Source organism: Callithrix jacchus, chromosome 12 (genome assembly GCF_049354715.1).
Source record: "Callithrix jacchus isolate 240 chromosome 12, calJac240_pri, whole genome shotgun sequence".
Classification (NCBI taxonomy): Eukaryota; Metazoa; Chordata; class Mammalia; order Primates; family Cebidae; genus Callithrix; species Callithrix jacchus.
The window spans coordinates 38036658-38055627 of NC_133513.1; the positions used below are offsets into that span (position 1 = coordinate 38036658).

Sequence of the window (18970 nt, forward strand, 5' to 3'; positions counted from 1 at the left end):
GAGGCTGAGGCAGGAGAATTGCCTGAACCCAGGAGGCTGGGATCGTGAGCCGAGATCGTGCCATTGCCCTCCAGCCTGGGTAACAAGAGCGAGACTCCATTCCACCCCCCCCCAAAAAAAAGAAAGAAAGAAAATATGAAATAATATACTTAAAATATTCAAGTATCTAAGTATCTTTTATTGCATCAATTTTTAAGTAATTTTAACAATTTTTTTTTAATCCTAGAAAACTTTTTTTATTCATCATTCCCTCCATGTATGTTATAATAAGTGGTGATGTTCCTATTAAAGGAATCCATTATTAATCTAATTTTCTAATGGAGGAAGAGGGAAAAGGTAATTACCACTTTCTGTGGAACAAATACTCAGGACCAAATAATAGCAATCTAGGAAATTTAGAAACATTAAGGAATTTTGGTTTATACATCATGGATGATGCTGCTGTTCCAACCTTATAAAGTGGTCTGCTTCCCAAATTCCAAAAATTAAAATACTTCCCCACCTCACCCTACCACCAGTGCCCTTTGGTTTGTTTTAGAACAAGGAAAGATAAATGGTTGCTGATTATGGATGTACCATTTTGGTTTGGGGACCTTTCACACACAGAAATCATATCAAATGGCCAGACACTTATTTTTTCTTTCTTTTTTTTTGAGACGGAGTTTCGCTCTCGTTACCCAGAATGGAGTGCAATGGCGCAATCTCGGCTCACCGCAACCTCCGCCTCCTAGGTTCAGGCAATTCTCCTGCCTCAGCCTCCCGTGTAGCTGGGACTACAGGCGCGTGCCACCATGCCCAGCTAATATTTGTATTTTTAGTAGAGACGAGTTTTCACCTCGTTGACCAGGATGGTCTCCATCTCTCGACCTCGTGATCTACCCGCTTCGGCTTCCCAAAGTGCTGGGATTACAGGTGTGAGCCACCGCACCTGGCCTGGCCAGACACTTATTTTACAGAAAAGTTTAACTATTACACATTGGCCAAATTGACTTATTCCACCCACCCTGGTGGAGGGGGGAAAAACCCATACCTATAAAACTACTTCACTCGACAGGATTTGTCTACCAACAATAAGTAGCTTAAACAACTTTCACCAATAAGATGTCTAGTTTAGATTTTAAAATGGGAAGCCACGCATTTAAAAAGTAAATATAGTTGAAAAATGTAATTAAGTTATAATTTGAACCTAATGAATCATGCAAGGAGCAAGGGTTAGTAAACCAATACTGATATTTCTGTATATAAAGCTTTAGCATATATATATAAAACAGCTATCATGAGAAGTGAAAAAAGATTTTTCCCCAAAAATGAAAATATTAAAACTAAGTTAAAATACATATCGTTAGTATTCCACACAGCATAAAATTTGACAAATCGAAGTTTAACATGTCCCAGTTGACCATGTGTGAAAATGCAAAGCAGGTATTAAAACCAATATGTCCAATATTTAAAACCAGTTTGTATTGAGGGAACTTCTAAATCCTTAATTAAAAAACACAAATGAAGTGAAAGTTTTAAACTGGTACACACTGTTCACACCTATATTTCAAGTTTGGAAATGCATGTTTGCAAGCAGCAATACAAAAGTATTCATGAAGAACGCATAATCTCTGAAAATTATGAAAACATCCCTGCTACCAATACATTTCTAAATACAAAACTGACTACCATATTTGTTACTTCTGTGTAGTGAGAGAAGTTCATTTTTAAAACAGATAAAATTCAGTCTTTAGGTGTGAATGGTATGAATGACAGTCTCTCTCTCTCTCTTTTTTTTTTAATTTCTCAGTCATTTGGAATCCTTAAGCATGCAAAAGCTTTGAACAGAAGGGTGCACAAAGGAACCAGGGTTGTCTTATGGCATCCAGTTAAGCCAGAGCTGGGAATGCCTCTGGGTCATCCACATCAGGAGCAGAAGCATTTGACTCGTTGGTCCTGCTGCCACGGTTTGGGCGTCCACCACACCCACATCCACCTCGTCCTCACTTGCCACCACATCTTGGGCGGCCAAGGTCTCCAAAATTGATCTCTAGCTGAGACGTTATATCATTTGCTAGCTTCCGGAAATGATGGTCCATGACCTAATCTTCAGCATGAGCCTCTTCACTCTTTGATTTATGAAGAACAAATCCCTTCTTCCACTGCCCATCTGCACCTTCATTTGGTTTTTGGATATTAAATTCTACTTTTGCCCGGTCCTTATTTTGAATAGACTTCCACTCATCCAAAGTCATCTCTTTTGGACCCTCCTCTTTCACCTCTTCAACTTCATTCTCCTTATTTTCAGTGTCTGCCACTGGATGATGTTCTTCACCTTCAGGTGTTTCCTCAGTCACATTTGATTGATCCAAGTCAGTTAATTCGTCTTTGACAGTTTCCCAGTTGTGAGATCCGCTACCTCCACATTTGTCCTCGTGCTTCAGGCCACTGTGATGTGAAAAAGAAGATCTATCACTTCCACTATGCCTATCAAATTCACATTTGCCACGAGAATCAAATCCATCTCCCACGACCCCCTTGACCTCTTCCAAGACCACCACGACCTCGAATAGGTCGGTCAATAATCGGTCTATCACCTGAAAATTCGCCCCCTTCACCCTTTTCTTCAAGTGGCTTTTCAAATCTTCGTTCACGAGATGGTCGCCTTTCTGGTCTTCTATCAGTTATTTTCCCTTCACCCTGAAGTTGCTGATCAGGTCTTCTTCCAACGCATCTTATTCCTTCTTTCTTAAGCGCCACGGGCGGCTGTGTCTCCTCCTTCTTGTCAACCACGCCAACGCTGGGGGGCAGCGGGTTCTTGCGGTCTTTCAGGGACTCCTTGCGCAGCTGCTTGCCTGCCGTCTTGGAGTTGATTTGCGCCTTGGCCTGAGCTGCACTCTTGGCCCCAGGGCCCCCAACGCCGCCCCCGCCAGCTTTTTTCTTGTTCTCCGCTGCCTTCAACACCTCTAAGGGGTCCGATTCGTCGTCAAATAACTGGTCGAATCGGTTGGTGACCACGCAGCCGAAGCCTTCCTGTAAGTGCCCTTGCATGATGGTGGCTCCGCAGCGCGTTCCTCCACGGATTGCAGCGGGCCGCGCCGAGCCTCGAGCGCCTGCTTCAGCTCTTCCCACAAGATGGCCGGGCCGCTTAACAATTTCTTTCTGTGTTTTTTGTTTGTTTGTTTGTTTGTTTGTTTTTGATACAGTCTGTCACCCACACTGAAGTGCAGCGGTGCAATCTCAGCTCACTACAATCTCTCCCTCCGAGGTTCATGTAGTTCTCATGCCTCAGTCTCCCGAGTAGCTGTGATTATTGGCATGTGCCACCACCGTGCCCCGCTAATTTGTTGTTGTTGTTGTTGTTGTTGTTTTTGAGACGGAGTTTCACTCTTGTTACCCAGGCTGGAGTGCAATGGTGCGATCTCGGCTCACCGCAACCTCCGCCTCCTGGGTTCAGGCAATTCTCCTGCCTCACCCTCCCGAGTAGCTGGGATTACAGGTATGCGCCGCCAGGCCCAGCTAATTTTTTGTATTTTTAGTAGAGACGGGGGTTTCACCATGTTGACCAGGATGGTCTCGATCTCTTGACCTCGTGATCCACCAGCCTCGGCCTCCCAAAGTGCTGGGATTACAGGCTTGAGCCATCGCGCCCGGCCTTAATTTTTGTATTTTTAGTAGAGATGCTGTTTCACCACGTTGGCCAGGCTGTTCTTCAACTCCTAACCTCAGGTGATCCACCTGCCTTGGCCTCCCAAAGTGCTGGGATTACAGGCGTGAGCCACTGTGCCTGGCCAACAGTTTCTTTTAAAAAGGCATTTCAGATCTCTTCTACCTTGATTTAAATTTGATAATTTTTTTTGAGCTGTTGGGGCGGACAAGGATTTAAGAGAACTTCAAATCTACAACCCGATAAGGGCGGCTCCAGCGCTTTAAACAGCCGGCCAGGCCCTCAAGGCTTCCAGGCTGAGGGCTCTCCGGGGCAGGGCTGGACGTGGTCGAGGAAGAAAAGAAGGGATGGCCTCTGGAAGATGGACGCCCCAAAGGACCTGGTTTCTGGCAAAGGAAACCACATTGGCCAGGAGCGGTGGCTCACGCCTGTAATTCCAGCACTTTGGGAAGGCAAGGTGGGAGGACGGCTTGAGCCTAGGAGTTTGAGACCAGCCTGTGAGACTACTCCCCACCGTCTCTAAAAAGAAAATATAAAAATTAGCCGTGTACTTAGGTCAATATGTGATAGTTTATTTTGACCAGTGTGGTCTTAGATGTAATTATTTCGTAGGCGTGGAGATGCACGCCTGAGGCGAGAGGATCCGTTGAGCCCAGGAGGCTGCAGTAAGCTGTGACAGCGCCACCGAACTCCAACCTGGGTGATAGAGCGAGATTCTGTCTCAAAAAGAAAAAAAGAAAAGAAAGAAAGAAAGAAAAAAAGAAAACCAGATCAACATTTGAGGTGCCCCTTCCCCTCAGCCTTAGCAAGATCCTGTGTTTTGAAGCGGAAGGCAGGTGCGTGGTTCAGTCAGGCCCAATGCTCAGACCGCTCCTCACTTTTCACATCCTGGAGAAGGAGCTGTCAGGTTTAACCACGGTCGAACAGCAAATGTAGTCCAAGGGACGGCTAGAGGTGAGGTCGACTGCAAGACTGGCGTCACTGAGTGGGCCGAGCAAAAACCTGAGTCAGGAGGAAGCCAGGCAAGGTCAGTGGAGGGGGCGGGGCCCTAAATGGGGCGGAGCTTGGGAAAGCACGGCGCAAGGGCGGGGCAGGGCCAGAGGCGGGGTGAAGCCGGATCAGGGGGTGGGGCGGGCACCGTAGCCCCGTGAGGCTCGCGCCTGCGTACGGGTCCTCGGCGGAGCGGGGCTGCGCTAGCGCGTTTCGCGGACCCTGGAGGGCGGAGTCCAGGCCGCCGCCGTTAGAGGGAGGGGCGCGGCGGTTTTGGGAGTCCGGTGCTACCTCAGACCGTGGACGCGATGCTGGGAGCTGCGGTTCCAGCGGCGGGGATGGCGGAGGTGTCACGGGCGGCCCTAGCCTCTCCTTCCGTCCTCGGGCCCGCAGGTCACGGCGGCCTGCTGCCGGGCCTCGGCATAGGAGGCAGCGCGACCTCTACACGGTGAGAGCGGGTCTCAGGGCCGGAGTCGGGCCCGGGGTGGCCGGGGGCAGGCCAGGACCTGGCGCGCAGTCCGGCCGGGGCGGAGGCCCGGACTCCCTGGCTGAGGTGGTGTTGCCCTCCTGTCCGCCGACCTCCAGGGTGAGCCTCTCTAGCTCCGCTCGGACGCGGGGAGGGCGCGGACCAGGGAGGCCGGAGGACGTCCTCCCTGCGGCTGTAACTGCGTGGGGCCTCGGGCCGCGGGCGCCGCTTTCAGTGGAAATCAGGGTGAGACTGAGGTGCTCAGTGATTTCAGAGCCTGGTAGCTTGTGAGGGTGGATGAGGAAAGTACCGGGGCGCCCCGAAGGAGTGGGATTTTTTTTTTATTAATTACAGGGCTAAATCAAAGACACACCCTAAAACACATCCTGAGGTGCAACTTTGGCGGGGCACACCGTTGCGTAGGTTCAGATCTTCTCTCTTCTCTTTAGACATGTATTTTCATACAGTTTACTTTTTTATTTTTTCCAGTTGGCATTTCCTGAATTGTGTTCTCTATGTATATATTGTATTTTCTTGCGAAAGTAAAAGGAGGAATGAAAGGACTCCTTCGTGGTGGCCCTTGGTGGCAAAGCTTTAGTTTTCATTTCAATAATTGCATATTCATGTGTGTGGGCTCCGCGGCCAATGAGGCTGGCTGCTCCCAGACTAGGCCTTAGCGCGGTGGAAATGACTGATGCAAGGACTCTGTGGTCTCAGCTTAGAGTGTTGGTTGCTCACTCCTATAGATGAGAAATTGAGCTTTAAGCTTTTCAAAATGGCCATATGAAAGGCATTCCTTTGGCTGGGCGTAGTGGCTCACGCCTGTAATCCAAGCACTTTGGAGGCCAAGGCGGGCGGATCACCTGAGGTCGGGAGTTCACGACCAACCTGACCAACAGGATGAAACACCGTCTTAAAAAAAAAAATAGAAAAAAAGAAAGGCATTCCTTTTTTCCCCGAGCATTAAAATATAGCAGAGCCTATAAATTTGACCAGTGTTTTTAGAGCATCCTCTTTTAGACTGGAGACTTTAGAGATGGCAGCTACTCTTTAACCAAAAGGAACTTAAGATGCTCTCCTGCAAAAGATAGGTGCAAAACATCTTATCCGTCATCAGTATGTGATAACGATGTAAATATTCCTGAGTGTTTGCCTGAAATCAGTGTTCTTTCTCTTGGACTTCATTACTGTTTGCTTCTCTTAATTTATGAAAACTCTTTACTGTTTCACAAGGTCAAGAGATCGAGACCATCTTGGTCAACATGGTGAAACCCCGTGTCTACTAAAAATACAAAAATTAGCTGGGCGTCGTGGCACGCACCTGTAGTCCCAGCTACTCGGGAGGCTGAGGCAGGAGAATTGCTTGAACCCAGGAGGCAGAGGTTGCGGTGAGCCAAGATCGCGCCATTGCACTCCAGCCTGGGTAACAAGAGCAAAACTCCGTCTCAAATAAATAAATAAATATTAAATTGAAGAACAAATGAGCAACTTTTCCACAGAATTTTTTTTTTTTTTTTTTGAGATGGAGTCTTTTTTCTGTTGCCCAGGCTGGAGTGCAGTGGCATGATTTTGGGTCACTGTAACCTCCTCCTCCTGGGTTCAAGCAATTCTTTGCCTGAGCCTCCTGAGTAGCTGGGATTACAGGTGCCTTCCACTTCATCTAGCTAATTTTTGTATTTTTAGTGGAGATGGGGTTTGACCGTCTTGGCCAGGCTGGTCTTGAACTCCTGACCTCATGATCAATCCACCTCAGCCTCCCAAAGTGCTGGGATTACAGGCGTAAACCAGCACATCTGGCCTTCCAGGGAAATTTTGATGGCTTCCCTTCTTCACCACCCTTCTTTTTTTTTTTTTTTTTTTTTTGAGACGGAGTTTCGCTCTTGTTACCCAGGCTGGAGTGCAATGGCGCAATCTCGGCTCACCGCAACCTCCGCCTCCTGGGCTCAGGCAATTCTCCTGCCTCAGCCTCCCGAGTAGCTGAGATTACAGGCACGCGCCACCATGCCCAGCTAATTTTTTGTATTTTTAGTAGAGACAGGGTTTCACCATGTTGACCTGGATGGTCTCAATCTCTTGACCTTGTGATCCACCCGCCTCGGCCTCTCCAAGTGCTGGGATTACAGGCATGAGCCACCGCGCCCGGCCCCACCCTTCTTTTTTTTAAAATATATCTGACTGAATTTTACCATAATTGTTTATGAGTATTGAGTTGATGTTTGAGATGAGTTAAGAAACTATGTTGAAAGCACATATTGGGGCCGGGCGCGGTGGCTCATGCCTGTAATCCAAGCACTTTGGAGGCCAAGGTGGGCGGATCACCTGAGATCGGGAGTTCAAGACCAGCCTGACCAACATGATGAAACCCGTCTTCAAAAAAAAAACAAAAAACTTTTTTTAAAAGAAAGCACATATTACAGTTATAGCACTTTATAAGCCTCTTTTAGTGGTTCATTTATGTTTGAGTGAGTAGTAGTCAGTATTTAGTGCTGGAGCATCATTGCAGTTGCTTCTTAACCCTCTTCATTGCTCTTTCTCCAGATTTACCTTAGCCTGTGATCCATGTTCCTGACTTTTAGATTTCTGAAACTCAGGTCTGTCCAGTTCTGTTTTTGCTAAAAAGTCATCTGTGGCTCCCTGTTCTTTGCAGAAGTTAGTTTTCTTTTTTTGCCTCTTTACCCACCTTTTGTCTGCACATGCTTCAGGGGATCTGGAGTGCTCCTAGGATATCTTGCTATGTTGACTAAGCTGGTCTTGAACTCCTAATGTCAAGCAGTTTTCCCACCTTGGGAAAAGTGCTGGGATTACAGGTGTGAGCCACCGTGCCCTGCCTCCCTAAGGGAATCTAATGCACACGTGATGTTTCTTACCATAGGACCATAGAATAAAGACCAGATTTTTTGTTAGCATACAGGTAGTCAGTCCTCCAAGAGGAGGTTCCATGATAATGAGAAATACTTAGACATCTCTCTGCTTTTGTACATACTATTCCTTGATTATTATTTATTTTATTTTATTTTATTGAGATGGAGTTTCGCTCTTGTTGCCTAGACTGGAGTGCAATGGTGTGATCTCAGCTCACCACAATATCTGCCTCCCGGGTTCAAGTGATTCTTCTGCTTCAGCCCCCTGAATAGCTGGGATTACAGGTATGCACCGCCATGCCCGGCTAATTTTGTATTTTTAGTAGAGATGGTATTTCTCCATGTTGGTCAGGCTGGTCTCGAACTCCCAACCTCAGGTGATCTGCCCACTTTGGCCTCCCAAAGTGCTGGAATTACAGGCATGAGCCATCATGCCCGGCCACTATTCCTTTTTTTTTTTTTAATAGAATACCATTCATCTTCTTATTAAATCACTTTTATCTTTTGTTTGTTTGTTTAAGATGGAGTTTCACTCTTGTTGCCCAGGCTGGAGTACAAAGGCGAGATCTTGGCTCATTGCAACCTCTGCCTCCCCAGCCTCCCGAGTACCTGGGATTACAGGTGCATGCCACCATGCCTGGCTAATTTATTTTGCATTTTTAGTAGAGATGGGGTTTCACCATGTTGACCAGTTGACCAGCCTGGTCTTGAACTCCTGACCTCAGGTGATTCACCCGCCTCAGCCTCCCAACATTTTGGGATTAGAGGCGTGAGCCACTGCACCTAGCCATCACTTCATGTTTTTTTAAAAGCCCCATATAGATGCCTTTTCTTCCTAGAAAGCTGCTAGACATATGCTCATTATGCCTCTTCCATCTATCCTTCATTATATTCTGTTACCTGTGTTCCTGTTAACATTACAGTTATTTTGTTGTAGTAGTTGCTGTATTTTACTGTTTGCTTTCATGACAGGTTCCTCTTGCCCCCAACTTATAGACACTCAATAAATTTTTTGTTGAATGAATGAGGAAAGCAAATAATTATATAATGTTGATCCAGTTTTGATTGACCCATTTGATTGGGAATTTACATCATTCAGTTTGTACAGAATATACAAATGAGCAATTTAAAAAGTGTTCTTAAAGACAGTCATATCCTGAAGTGTCTTAGGAAATTTATACTTATTAAATATTTCTTTTCATTAGCAAATAATAAGACTTGTTGATTATTTATTTTCTAACCCAAATCTCTATTTTTGTCTGAATTTTTTTTCTCCTCTGTTTTTATTTTTTTCCTCTTTGACATATGCCCAAAGAACTACAATTCATTCTACTATAAAGACACATCCACACGTATGTTCATTGCAGCCCTATGTACAATAGCAAAGACCTGGAACCAGCCCAAATGCCCATCAATGATAGACTGGACAGAGAAAATGTGGTACATATACACATTGGAATACTACACATCCATAAAAAAATGATGAGTTAGTGTCCTTTGTAGGGACTTGGATGAATCCAGAAACCATCATTCTGAGCAAACTGACACAAGAAAAGAAAGCCAAACACCATATGTTCTCAGTCATAGGTGGGTGTTGAACAACAAAAACACGTGGACTCAGGAAGAGTAGCATCACACACTGAGGGAGTTGAGGGAGATAAGGGAGAGACAGTGGGGGGTTGGGAGGGACAACATGGGGAGAAATGCCAGATATAGTATGCACCTAAAGTAAAATAAATAAATTTTTAAAAAGATGGGGGAAAAAAAGTCCAGTGTTTTTTCTACTCTCTCATAACACTCAGTACAACACTTTTTTTTTTTTTTTTTTTTTTTTGAGACAATGTCTTATTCTGTCACCCGGGCTGGGGTGCAGTGGTTTGATTATGGGTCACCACAGCCTCGACCTCCTGGACTTAATTGATGTGCCCTCCCAAGTAGCTGGGTCCACAAGTGTGTGCCACCATGCCCAGCTAAATTTTTTTAAAAACATTTTTATGTAGAGATGAGGTCTTGCCATGTTGCCCAGACTTGTGTCAAACTCCTGGCCTCTAAGATCCTCCCACCTTGGCCTCCCAAAGTGTTAGAATTACAGGAATAAGCCACCACACCTGGCCTTTGTAACTCCTTTTTTTTTTTTTTTTAAGAGGCAGAGTCTTGCTATCTTGCATGGGCTGGTCTCAAACACCTAGCCTCAAGTGATCCTCCTACTTCGACCTCTGAAAGTGCTGTGATTACAAGAGTGAGCCACAGCACCTGGTCACAGAGCTCCATTTACACTAAATGTTTGGAGATTATTTTGCCACACACTAAGCAATTCTGACACCAGAGTCTCCAGTGAAGATCAACTGGATGTCCTATAATTTAAGCCCAATTTGACACTGTCCTCCTGTAGTGTTAAATCCTTTAGGATAAGGATAACACAAGACTGCCCCTACCCGCTTCAGATGCATGCTCCAGATGATGACCTGTGCCTGACTGGCCATAAATTGGGGTTCCCATGACCCCCTTCTTGGGTTCAATTAATTTGCTAGAGCAGCTCATAGAACTTAGGGAAAGACTTGACTTATGTTTGCCTATTTATTAAACAGCATATTCCAAAAAATATAGATGAACAGCCAGATGGAAGAGATGAAAAGGGTAAGGCATGAAAAGGGGCGTGGAGATTCTCTGCCTTCTCTGGGTGTACCACTCTCCAGGTATCTCCACGTATTCAGCAATCCATATGCTTTCTGAACCCTGTCCTTTTGGCCTTTTATGGAGGCTTTTATTACATAGGTATGATTGATTACATAACTGGCCATTGGTGATGAACTCAACCTTCAGTCCCCTTCCCCTCCCTGGAGGTTGGGGAATGGGGCTGAAAAGTCCCAACCCTGTACTCATGACCTGGTCTTTCTGATGACCAGCTTCCATCCTGTGGTCAGTCCTCATTAGCATACAAAAGACACTCATCACTTTGGAGATTCCACGGGTTTTAGGAGCTGTGTGTCCTGAACCAGGGCAGGGACCAAATATATATGTAATACATTATCATATCACAGTGTCAAAGGCAGCCTGGGGATAAAGAATATCTCTTTCAAATATTTCTTATTTTTTACTTTGGCTACTGCCAATCTCTTTCAGGTCCTCATTACTATGCCTAGGTAATTGTAAGACCTTTTAGTAGCTAGTCCTACTTTAACTCTTGTCATTCCAGTTCCTCCTGCACCCTGTCATCAGAAAATTGTCTTAAAAAGGAAAAAAAGTTACATGCCTTTCCTTCTGTTCACAGAATGAACTCCAAAAATAAAATCTAGAATTCAAAGCCCTTGATTTAGACTTTTCTTATCTTCTGCTACATGAACCTTTCATTCAGCAAAACTCTTCTGTATTCCATTCCAAGCACATTTCACACATTCTTTATTTGCCTTGATTTTGTACTAATTCTTTCCCAGCATTTTACTTTTGCTTCCTCTAATTACTGAAACTGTATCTGTTGACATAGTTCCTAATTGTTAAACCCACTGTAAACCTTAGACCATCATGCCCATGTTCTTGACACTGTCTTCCAAAGCATCACTCTCCTGTTTCTCTCTCCTTCCCTCCCTTTCTCCCTCCCCTTCACCCTCCCTTTCTCTCTCCCTCTCCCTCCTCCCTTTCTTTCCCTTCTTCCCTTTTTTGTTGTGGAGTCTCACTCTGTCGCCCAGTGCAGTGTTGCAATCTCCACTCACTGCAAACTTCCTCCTGGGCTCAAGCGATTCTCTAGCCTCAGCCTCCCAAGTAGCTGGGATTACAGGCCCCTGCCACTACACTCAGCTCATTTCTGTATTTTTAGTAGAGTCGGGGTTTCACCATGTTGGCCAGGCTGGTCTCCCTGACCTTAAGTGACCCACCCACTTTGGCCTCCCAAAATGGTGGCATTATGGCTGTAAGCCACCATGCCTGGCCCTGTTTCTCTTTTATACCTTTTATTTTCCAGCTGTCTTTATTGTCTCTTGTTCATTTATTCAGCTCATTTTCCCATTTTACTTAATGATACTGCCAGTCGTTCAGCTGCCCAAATTATAAAGCTGGGAGTAATCCAGACTTCTCTTATCTTTCATTTTCCATTTGTTGTCAAGTCTTGGTGAGCTATCTCTTCTCTCTTCATTCTCTTTGCTGTTTCCTTGGGCTAGATCTAACATGTAGAGTACACAACTATGAAAAGCTTGTTTAGTGTTAAGTCCTCACCTGGTCCTGGGTATTATATGTAACACATATTCAGGAAATGCATTTTGGTTATAGCCAGGAGGAATGCCAAACACAAAATATAGTTTTGAGTTGACCACCCTAGAATAGGGCTTAAACCACAGACTAATTATTCTGTATCCCTTAAAGGGCAATTTCCTGAATATTTCAATTAGATGACATTGTTATGAAGTAATTTAAGGGAAACTTTAATAAATGAGGTATAACTCACATACAGTAAAATGCATACATCTTAAATGATGCAGTCTTGGTGAATTTTACACCATCCAGATCACGTTGCCAACTTCTCAGTCAACACCTTTTCAGTTAGCCACCCCCTGCAGAGTTAATCTCTATCCCCGGGATTTTCAACATATGAACTCCAGATTGGCAGAATCAACATCACCTGGACACTTGTTAAAAATACATATTTCTAAGGCTTTACCTTAGATACGTTGGTTCAGAAACTCTGGGAGTGGAGTTCAGAGATCATGTTTTAATGAAGTCTTCCAGGTGATTCTGATACACACAAGCACTGTGGAACCACTGCTCTATTCTAACACATATTATTATAATTAATCAGTTTGTGACCTTACACTCACATAAATGAATAACTGAACATCTCACATTCCATTCTGTTTCCCCCAGATGCAGTGGACTTTTTCTTTTGTTTTTGGGTGAGAAGTCTTGCTTCTTCTTCCCCAGTAGTATAAGGCTTTTGCTTCAGAGGACAGGAGGAGGCAGGAAAGTGAGAGGCTTTATGTTTTCCTGGTGCAGCCTTTGATCACCTCCTGCATGTGTATGCCATTAAGAGGGGGCTTTCCCATATTTTTCTCTTGAACACTAAGTTGAGGTCCATGTGGAAGAGCTTGCTGTTGTGCTAATCCACACTTGGCTTTTAAGCCGACATTAAAATGTTAGCTTATTACTTCTCCTTATTGTGGTCATTTCTGTCTCTTATGCTCAGCCAAAAGTGAAACCGTAAATGTCCCATCTCTTTTTGGAGGGGCTTGTCTCCCTTTGGAATTTGGTCAACTTGGCTGCCTTATAATACCAGCTTTCTGATGGGCTTATGAAAGGTTATGATTTTTAAGATTATCTGGCTTTTCCAGGTTTTTAGGTAAGAGTGATATTAATTGCAGCTTTTTACACCGAAAATGGAAATCTGACCTTCATATAAATGGAACCACACCAGTTTCCTCTCAAGTCTCTGGATCCTGTTTAAAGGATCCTGTTTTATCTGTACTGTTACATATAGCAATAATTAGGTCTTCATTGCCATGTTATATTCTATTATGTAAAAACTACCGCTAATATCTTTCTATGAAACTATAATTCTAATGTATGTAGTTCTTTACAAAATGTTTCATTAGGTATTTATTGTTTGTCATGTACTGAGCAAGCTTGGGGTTGAGTAATGTGTTCTGGCGAATCAAACCCAGTATGTGCCATTAGTGAATTTATGGCCTAGTAGTCTTCCATTTATGTTAATATTACTCCTGTTACTCTTCTCCCTGATGCTGGAGCTCCTACAGCCCAGTCCTTTATGCCCATTTAATTTAATTTAATTTAGAGAACTTTTCTCAAGCAGATCTTATATAGACTGAAATGTTAAAGGTTTGCTTGCTCTGATTTGACCCAGTGTTTGTAAAATGCTGTACTTAATTGTTATACCTCTCTACTATTTTAAAAGGCAGTATATGGCTTAGTATTCATGTAGTTTGGCATGTGTCATCTTTTCCTAACCCCCTCTGCATATTAATGACATTTGCATGCCCTACAGGTATTTGAGTTTGTGTTCCTGTGCCAACTGGTAAAATTTGGAGTGACAAATTTTTATTGTTTAGTCAGGGGAACTTCTGGTTTCTTTTTATTTCTTAGTATTTTTGTTTTTTAAATTGAAATTTCAGGAAGTAATATACATTGGATCTGTATAATAACCTTATTTAATGTTGTTAAACCACAAATTCCTTTTGAGCCTAACTTTTACAAGTTACTTTGAATTCCATTTAAGTGAGTGAAAATGAAGTCATAGCTGGAGAACAGAAAGGCCAAATTGATATAATAATGAGGCTTTGTGTTGAGCGTGGCATGTCCTCTTTAAAGCCTTGAAGAATCTGGAAGTAAGTGCACTGTTTTAAATGTTTACTTTGGTTAAAGTTATCAATTTTGCTTATTTGGTTGCTATCATCAAGGCTTTGAATCAACTTATGCCGCAGATGACAGCCAGGAAAAATGTGAAAGGGAATAAGAAAGAAGTAATTGAGTAACATAAGGTTAAAAAAATTTAAAAAACTTTAAATTCTGATCTAGTTATCTGAATGTGAAAGCAGATTTCAGAAGTAACTGCTTATACATGTATAGTCATCAGTGTTGTTGTTCAGTTAATTGCTCTTGTACTTAGTAACAAATTTATGTCTGTTTAAATCCCTAAAGTGCAGACCATTTATACCTTGTAAAAAATTATTTGAAAAACTAAAGAAAAGTGAGTGGGTGGTTCCTCAGATGATGAGGTAATGGATATGAAAGGAGTGTGAAAAGTAACGGCTTTTACTGTTCTGTAAAATGTCTGTAATTAATATCTAGGCCCTTTGCAGTCTTTATGCTTCTCCTCTGACACTAGCTATTCAGTCCCTTCCTTCGTTCTTGTCCCTTGCTGTCAGTAAGCTTCTCAGAATACAGGCATGCATTGCTTAATGAACGGGATCTGTTCTGAGAAATGCCTCCTTAGGCCATTGTCGTTCTGCGAACAGCATAGAGTATACTTACATAAACCCAGATGGTATAGCCTACTACAGACCTAGGCTATATAGTATACTCTCTTGCTGATAGGCTGCCAACCTATACAGCATGTTACTGTACTGAATACTACAGGCACTTGTGACACGATGATACAGAATTGTTTATCTAAATGTAGAAAAGTTACAATAAAAACAGTATATAAAAGAGAAAACATGGTATACTTGTATAGGGCACTTGAATGGAGTTTGCAGAACTGAAAGTTGCTCTGGGTGAGTCAGTGAGTGAGTGGTGAGTGAATGTGAAGGCCTAAGACATCATTGCACACTAGGGTAGACTTTATAAACACTGTACACACAGGATACACTAAATATGTAAAAAATAAAGTAATTGCATTACAGTGTTACAATGGCTACCATGTCACTATGTTATAGGAATTTTTCAGCTCCATTGTAATCTCATGGGATCATTGTTGTAAATGTAGTCTATCATTGACTAACATCATTATGTGGCTCATTGACTGTATTTCATTCCTTTGTCATGAAGGCGGTTTTCATTGGCCCTGGAATCAGGTAAACTTGAACCTGAATTCTCTTTGACAGTGTATGAGTTTGTGACTTTAGACAAGTATATTAGCCTCTCTGAATCTTGGTTTTAGCTATTTAATATGGGATGAAATCTACTACCTTATAATGTTATGAAGATTGAACAATAGGATGAAGTGGTAAGCTTGGTACCTGTCATGTAAGTGCTTAATATTTGCTTCTGCTTTTCCCTTATTAAGTTGTAGATTCTTTTTAAAAGCAAGAAACCTGATTTACAGTTTTTAAAAAAGGCATTTATTAGTAGTTTTCTTTTTTTTTTTGATGTGGAGTATTGCTCTTTTGCCCAGGCTGGAGTGCAATGGTGTGATGTCGGCTCACTGCAACCTCTGCCTCCCATGTTCAAGCGATTCTTGTGCCTCAGCCTCCTGAGTAGCTGGGATTACAGGTGTGTACCACCATGCCTAATTTTTGTATTTTTACTAGAGATGGGGTTTCACCATATTGGCCATGCTGGTCTCGAACTCCTGACCTCAGGTGATCTGACTGCCTCGGCCTCCCAGAGTGTTGGGATTACAGGTGTGAGACACCATGCCTGGCCTGAAAAAAATTTTTTAAATATGAAATACCGATATTATCAATGTACTATACTTTTAAAAAATTATTTTTCCAGAAACTAAAAAGACTCAGACATTTCCAAGTACTATACCAAATATTAGTCTTAGTTCACCATTAAATTAAAGCTCACAGATGGTATTAAAGTGTCTCATAGAAGATTATATCATTAGATGATATAGGGAACATGTTTTTTCAAATTGTTAATGAATGCATTTTTTAGAGACCTAACAGATTACAAATTAGGTAAAGTGCATGAAAGTCAGCATGGCTACCAAAATGAGGCAGACTCAACAATGTTTATTTTTTACTTCAAAAGTATAAGCAAATGTAAGGGAAAGGTTCATGAACATTTGAAGACAGTAGGTAGCTCATCAAATGAAGTGATAATATTCATAACGTAAACTTTATAGTGGAGCTGTCAGACTAGTTTATCTTAAGACCAAAGTTCAAGATGATTGATAGCATTTGTGTTGAAATTATTTGTACATTTGGAAATCAATAAATATTCTTAATAGAGAATAGCACATTCAGGTTCTAACATTATTCCTTTCCTCCACAAAGTGGTACAGCCACAAATACTAGTAACAGTTTATCTGTTTTTTGAGCTCATCTTGTGCCTTTAAGTTAAGACTTAGGATGCTCTTGGGAGATAACATGCATTACCCTCATCTTAGGCAGGAAAATAGAGATACAGAGAAGGGAAAGGATAGAATTTTCTTTCCATGGTCTACTTGTGACAGGCAGGGAAATGTTAATTAAAGCCTTTCTGACTCTCGGGCTCTTTCATCTTTAACATGTGTCAGTTATTTATTTACAAAATGACCCTAATATGTCATGTCACTACCAGTTTTCTTATGTTTATACTGAAAGTGGTTGTGGGTATGGGAGTATGTTTCGTAGAAAAGACCATTATCAAAAATGAAGAAGACCATTGTGTGGCATGGATATTGCCACGGTCCCTTGTTCTGCTCCTGGCAAACATTGCTGCTTGATCATGTGACTACTTCAGAAGCTAGATTTGACCTCAGAATCTTTTTTTAAAAATTTTTAATGTTAATTTATTTTTAAATTTATTTTTCTTTCTTTATTTTTGTTTTTGTGATGGAGTCTTGCTCTGTCACCCAGGCTGGAGTGCAGCGACACGATGAGGTCTCACTTTGTTGCTCAGTCTGATCTTCAACTCCTGAGGTCCAGTGATCCTCTCATCTCAGGTTCCCAAAGTGCTGGGATTACAGGTGTGAGCCACTTTGCCTGGCCTCAGACTCGTTTTCAACATACTGCTCAAGGGAGCTATTACCAGTCAATCATAGGTTCACAAAACAAAGTTCTTTTTTAGTCTTTCCTTACTTATATTGTTCATTAAGACATTATTAATTTACCTATAAGTTGAGGATCTATTAAATTTGCAGTCCTGTAGCTGGCCTCAAAGTATCGTATATAGGACTCAGTTTATGTTTTCAGCAGGTTTACATTCCTGTGGGTCAAACAGACAGGCACATAATTAGAAGACAGACTCTGCTATATTATTGCTGTGAAGAGAATAGAGAATGATGTAAGATTAATTTTTATGGAAAACATTGGTGTATGTGGTGATTTTGGACTTTGAGGCTAATAGAATCTTCAAAGTGGTCTTTAGCAAAGGCATAGAAGATAGAAAGTGTAGGATGGATTTTGGGGAATGACAAATAATGTATCTTGGCTTAAGTACATAACAAAGGTAAGGTAGAAGCAAATAGAGTAGCGTCCTCCCTGTACAATGGGTTTTGGGTTTTATTTTGTTGTTCCTGGTCTCACACATGTTTTTTAATCAGTAGAATGATGTGATCCAGATCTGTGCTTTAAGAAGATGACTCTTGAGTTTAAATAGAAGTAAGGTTGGAATCTTGACATAAATGTAGGAATCCTTGGAAATAATGATGAGCATAAGAACTAAAATTCTGGAATGGAAATGGTGAATTTAGAATAAATTTTAAAGGTAAAATTAATGTGATTCCTATAGGGTTAAGTTATTTCTAGAATCCCCAGCATTTCTTTGGGAGGATATCTAGTGACTTCCTTTGTATATTCCAAGTTAAAAAAAATTTAAAGTTGATTTTTTTTGTCTGCTTGTATTTCTGGATAATTATTTCTTTATTGGTATTTTATTAACTAGGATATCTATTTCCATCTGTGATTTGGTATATTTTTTCTTTCCTTGTATAGATTTTTTTCACCTTCATTTTTGGGATATTTTCCATTATATTCTTCTGCCTTTTCTCTTCCATTTAATTAATTGTTCTATTTGAGGGATACTAATTATCTTTCTGTTCAGCCTTTGTCCTAGATTTTTTTTCTAATTCTTTTGATTTCTTTGTCATTTTTTTTTTGTCTGCAATATGTTTTTTTAACTTTCTTTTTGTTTCCTTCCTTTTTTCCTTCTGTCCTCTCTTCCTTCCTTCCATCCTTCCTTTGTTTTCTTTTTTTGATACAGGGTCTCTCTGTGTTACCCAGGCTGGAACACTGCAGTGATGTGATCATGGCTCATTGCAGCCTTGACCTCGTGGGCTCAATCTGTCTTCCCACTTTAGCCTCCTGAGTAGCTGGGACAACAGGTGTGTGCCACCATGCCTGGCTAATTTTTGTATTTTTTTGTAGTGTTAAGGTTTTGCCAAGTTGTCCAGACTGGTCTTGTACTCCTGGACTCAAGTGATCCACCATTTTGGCCTTCTCAATACTCTTGTTATTTTGAGATTTTTCTCTAAGTCTTTAGTTTTTTTTTTTTTTGTTCCCTCCCCCCCATTCATTGTTCTTCTTAATGGTTTCCTTAACCAGAACCTTTCAATTTATTTGTTTTGTCTTTTCATCTTTGGGCTTTTCTTTCATTAGATGCATGTTCTTATTAGGTTGCTCTGTGTTACAAGAA

At 42.0% G+C, this 18970-nt stretch overlaps 2 protein-coding genes and 1 pseudogene across 2 annotated transcripts in view; 1 reads left to right on the forward strand and 2 right to left on the reverse strand.

The window, feature by feature from the left end:
• Positions 1-1750: 1750 nt before the first annotated feature.
• On the reverse strand, positions 1751-3116 carry LOC144578634 (SERPINE1 mRNA-binding protein 1 pseudogene; annotated as a pseudogene).
• A 1115-nt stretch (positions 3117-4231) lies between these two features.
• LOC118146254 (uncharacterized) lies at positions 4232-10462 on the reverse strand. Its single transcript, XM_078346850.1, has 4 exons — positions 10399-10462; positions 5216-5379; positions 4525-5077; positions 4232-4362 (listed from the first exon to the last, which is right to left on the reverse strand). Exons 1-3 carry the CDS (start codon positions 10460-10462, stop codon positions 4625-4627), a joined length of 681 nt encoding a protein of 226 aa, XP_078202976.1. The 3' UTR covers positions 4232-4362; positions 4525-4624.
• LOC103791130 (serine-rich coiled-coil domain-containing protein 2) overlaps positions 4868-18970 on the forward strand; it is a 60373-nt gene continuing 46270 nt past the window's right edge. The window contains 4 exon segments of the mRNA XM_078345293.1: positions 4868-5084; positions 8151-8248; positions 14184-14292; positions 15801-15898. The gene's annotated coding sequence lies outside the window, so the exon portion shown is untranslated.

What these genes read in the sequence shown, in the direction of transcription:
- LOC118146254 (XM_078346850.1), bottom strand. Translation starts at nt 10,462, where the DNA reads ATGGGAACCCCAATTTATGGCCAGTCAGGCACAGGTCATCATCTGGAG. An exon ending in GGAGCATGCATCTGAAGCGG is followed by an intron (nt 5,380 to 10,398) that starts GTAGGGGCAGTC and finishes ACAAGCTACCAG; the next exon opens with GCTCTGAAATCACTGAGCAC. An exon ending in TAGAGAGGCTCACCCTGGAG is followed by an intron (nt 5,078 to 5,215) that starts GTCGGCGGACAG and finishes CTCACCGTGTAG; the next exon opens with AGGTCGCGCTGCCTCCTATG.